General features: G+C 41.7%; 1 protein-coding gene across 1 annotated transcript; it reads left to right on the top strand.

Annotated features, from left to right (window-relative positions):
- The first annotated feature begins 3,018 nt into the window (after positions 1 to 3,018).
- LOC106765987 lies at positions 3,019 to 4,363 on the top strand. The gene is made up of 2 exons (XM_014650748.1): positions 3,019 to 4,248; positions 4,325 to 4,363. Exons 1-2 carry the CDS (start codon positions 3,019 to 3,021, stop codon positions 4,361 to 4,363), a joined length of 1,269 nt encoding a protein of 422 aa, XP_014506234.1.
- The last annotated feature ends 46 nt before the right edge of the window (positions 4,364 to 4,409 follow it).

The raw sequence follows: 4,409 nt of genomic DNA, 5'->3' as shown, positions 1-4,409 counted from the left end.
TAGTTTTCGAGAATAAACTATGGTGGCGACTCCAAAATCTCTTTTTCTAAATTCGTTTTTTTATTTTTGGATCGTCGTCCCGTCGCGATTTTTCGATTGCGACAGATGGCGACTCCACTGGGGACCGCTAGAGAGTCAAGCCATTTAATTAGATACGCGAATTCGATGTGGTTTTGTTTTGTGTTTTTCTCCCCTTTCTTTTTCTTTCCTTATCTATGTTGATGTTTGAAGTAACTGCAATAATTGTTATATTGAACCCTAGGGTAGAAAGCATGTTATATCTGCTTGGGAAATTTTCTGGTTGTTTTGCAGGTGAGGGTTTGGGTTGCATTTGCATTCTCCCTTCACGCACACACTTTATGCATATATTGAGTGAGGCCCTATACCCGGGTCTGAGTGCAGTTTAAAATTAGAGGGGTTGTGTAGCGGTGCCACTTTGGATATTCTTCCTGTTTGGCTATCGTGAGAACCCCAACTAGAGCCTGTTCTTTTCATTTGTGTCTTCACACCTAGTTGATTACTCAACTATTGTGGAGATGCTATGAAGAGGGTCATAGCTCTAGCAACCATTGACCTCTAGGTTCAGGAGACCATCCTTGTGAGGTTGCATATACTTGACCCCCAATCTGAAGCGCCGAACCTTTATTTAGGGCACAAAGGGAGATGTGTGCGGCCTTATAATCCCCACCTTCACATAATAAAAGCAAACACCTTGTTTCTTTATCTTTTTATACGTCTCTTTCCCTTTTCTTTCTTTCTTTTTCTCATGCATTTTAATTGGTTCTAGTCAGGAAATTATAAATTTGTGACTAAACCATTAAGATAAAATGGAAATTAACATGAGGTTTGAAGTCAAGTGGGGTTCAAGTTCAGGCTTTTGAAGGGAAGGATAACCATCGAAGCAGAGGAAGGTAATATACATGGTCTGAGAGAACTGGTGAAGAGGATGAATACTACCCAAAAGGAGGCATTCAAGAGAGGGTATGGGAATTTATTGAGCCTTTTAGAGGTGGAGGTCCAAACATCGGCGATTACTACTTTAGCCCAGTACTATGATCCACCACTGAGGTGTTTCACTTTTCGGGATTTCTAGTTAGTGCCAACAGTGGAAGAATTCGAGCAGATCTTAGGTATACCTCTTGAGGGAAGAACTCCATACAACTACTTGGGGGCAGTATATCCCTGTGTTGCAGCTAGCAAGAATCATGAAATTACACCCTATGCAGTTGGAAGGTGAGTTCACAGTCAAGGGCAGAGTGAGAGGCCTTCCTCAGGGATACCCAGAGCAATACTTGCATCGTTTGGCTGAAAAGGAAAAGTGGGAAACATTTATGGATGTATTGGCTCTTATCCTCTATGGTGTCATGCTTTTTCCTAACATCGAGAACTTCGTCGACAGCGCCGCCATGAATGCATTTGTGGGATACAAAGATCGCTCTGAGAATCCAGTCACCGCTGTCCTAGCCGAAGTTTATGGGACCCTTAGTCAATGTTACGAGCTAAAGGGAGGGAAACTTTTGTGTTGTCTGCCAATGTTGTATGTATGGTTCGTCTCTCGGGTGAAGGANAACACATTGAATGCCACATGTCCCGTGGATGAGCTACTGCAGTGTAAACCAAATATGAAAGAGGCAAATGAATGGGCCTAACTCTGTGCAAGTCTAAATGTGGAGCAAATTAGATGGAATGTCCCTTGGCAGCAAAGATCGCAAATCATATATTATTGCGGGAGGTACCCTAATGTTCCCCTCTTGGGTATCAGGTGTTGCATTAACTACAATCCTGTGTTAGCACAAAGGCAATTCGGGTATCCTTTGAGAGGAGCACCTACACCTGCATCTCTTGCCACATTGCAGATATATTATAAGGAAGGAACCTTTGCTGAAATGCTTCATCAAATTAGAAATGTTTGGGGCAGCGTTGTTCGTGCAGAAAGGGACCCAAGACCATGGACTGTTGATGAGGGAATTCCTTACGACTTTTGGATTGCAGAGAGGGTTAGGATAGTGAAGTTGCCTTTCAAGTTAGTTTCTCCTAACCTGGATTATGAGAAACAGTTTCATAAGGCTGAAGGTGAGGCGGTGCAACTGTTAAAGGCCGAATTAGAGCGGATGAAGCTGGAAAATACCAAGTTGACCAGTAATCTTCAGAATCTACAACATGATTATGCAAATCTTAATCAAGTTGGTGTGGAAAATGATGAAGCATATGAAGCGTTGCTGATGAGACAAATGCAAAAGCTAGCAGCAGCCAAAACTGAGCTAGCCTTGAAAGATCAGGAATGTGAAATAGTTGAGATATCAGAGCGTGTTATGAAGAAAATGTGTGATGAGTTCAAGAGGGACAAGGAAAAAGCACTCGAGGACTTGCGCAAAATGCATATTAGAGTGGACGACGCCGAGCAACAAGCGAAAGCAACAGTGACAAAATTGAAGAAGGAACGCTGGCATTGGGCTGAAGCAGAAAAGAAAAATCAAGAATTGATTAATCAAATGAATGAGTGTATTGTTGAACAAGGACGAGTTATAGAGAACTGGAAGGGAAGTTTCGCATACCTAGCCTCCTTTGCTAATGAAGCCATTAAGGATGTCCCTAAGTTATTGGCTGACGCTGAGTCTGCAATGCCAATCTTTAACCCACCCAAGAAGGTTGAAACTTTCCTCAATTACTGCAAGAAGCTGATGAGGGAAATGAAGAATATGATGGCTAAGGCTCGTGATAGTTGATCAAGATTTTGTACCTTCAATGTGATGAACTTAAATATTGTGGATGTTTTATGAGTTCCCCTATTGACTTTGTTTCATGTTAATTTCCAAATTATACGTTTGGCATCGTTTTCACATCTTTATAATTTCTGGCTATAACAATGGTGTTACTTTGTTTTTTGTTCTTTCCCTGTCTCTTTTCGTTTTTATTTTTCTTCTTCTTAATTTATTTCATCTAATGAAATTCAGTTTAAAAATAACAATACGGCTAAGTTTCCAAGACACCCTAAAGGACACGAACCAGTGAAAAATCATGGAGAACCAAGGAGAAGTTCAAAAGGGGATGAAAGCCAATATTCAACAACTGAAGGGACAAATGAGCCAAATTCTAGAGGCTTTGAATGCATTACAAGACCCTGGAGATTCGTGGGCACCGCGACCGCAACAGAGAGCATCGAAGGCACAAACTTTCCCTCCTTATGGTCTTCCTCCAAACTACACTCCACCCTCAGGAGAGGACTTGGGACATGCTGACACCCAAGAGGTCAAAGATAACGCAGTTGAAGCAGAAGACAAGCTTGGAGCAAACACTGTCATAATTCATGGGGAGACAACCCAGTCAGGTATGGCAAACGTGATAATGACAAAACAACCCGAGATGAAGTCTTCACATTATGTTGTTGCACCAACAGATGTTGAAAAATTAGAAATGCTTGAGAAGAAGTTGAGAGCTATAGAGGGCGAAGGAAGTTTTGAATTTGGAGACGCTAGAAAATTATGCTTAGTTCCAGACGTGGTGATACCTCCAAAGTTCAAGTTGCCAGAGTTTGAGAAATATCGAGGAAAAACTTGCCCAAGGAGCCACATAACCATGTACTGCAGAAAAATGACAGCCTATACTCATGATGAAAAACTTTTGATTCACTTCTTCCAGGAAAGCTTAACTGGTGTGACTCTATGTTGGTACATGCGCTTAGAACCAACTCACATCTGCTCATGGAAAGATCTGGTTGATGCATTCATAAGGCAGTACAAATATAATAAACACCTAAGACCTGACAGATTACAATTGCAGAACATGGTGAAGAACGAGTCTGAATCGTTCAGAGAATATGCCCAAAGGTGGAGAGAAATTGTTGCTCAAGTAGAACCTCCTCTAAGTGACAAGGAGATGACATCCATATTTTTGAATACTCTACAACCACCATTTTATGAGCACATGATAAGCAGTGTATCCTCAAGTTTTGCTGATATAGTGGTAATTGGAGAAAGAGTCGAGGGTGGCGTAAGAAACGGAAAAATTGCACTAGCCCCAAATATGGTAGCGAGTCTGAACGAGTATGGTCCTAGGCGCGAGAAAAATAGAAAACCAAAGACTAATTCACATTTTACTACCTACTCCCAGACGTCACATTCTTATGGGTCCAATCGAGCCGTGGAGCAGAGAAAGTACAATCGTAATGAGAAGGTCGTTAATTTCACTCCTATCCCCATGACCTATACAGAGTTGCTACCAGATCTGCTGCGTAACAACCTCATAAAGGTTTGTCCTACCAGGTCGGTACGACCTCCTTACCCAAAGAACTATGACATAAATGTCAGGTGTGATTATCATGAAGGAGCACGTGAGCATTCAACAGAGGCATGCAAGGCTTTAAGGCATAAGGTGCAATCTTTAATCGATTCAGGATGTTTAAAGTTTGA

This window comes from Vigna radiata, chromosome 7 (genome assembly GCF_000741045.1).
Source record: "Vigna radiata var. radiata cultivar VC1973A chromosome 7, Vradiata_ver6, whole genome shotgun sequence".
NCBI lineage: Eukaryota > Viridiplantae > Streptophyta > Magnoliopsida > Fabales > Fabaceae > Vigna > Vigna radiata.
The sequence above is the reverse complement of the archived record's forward strand: the minus strand, read 5'-3'. Positions and strand labels throughout refer to the sequence as shown.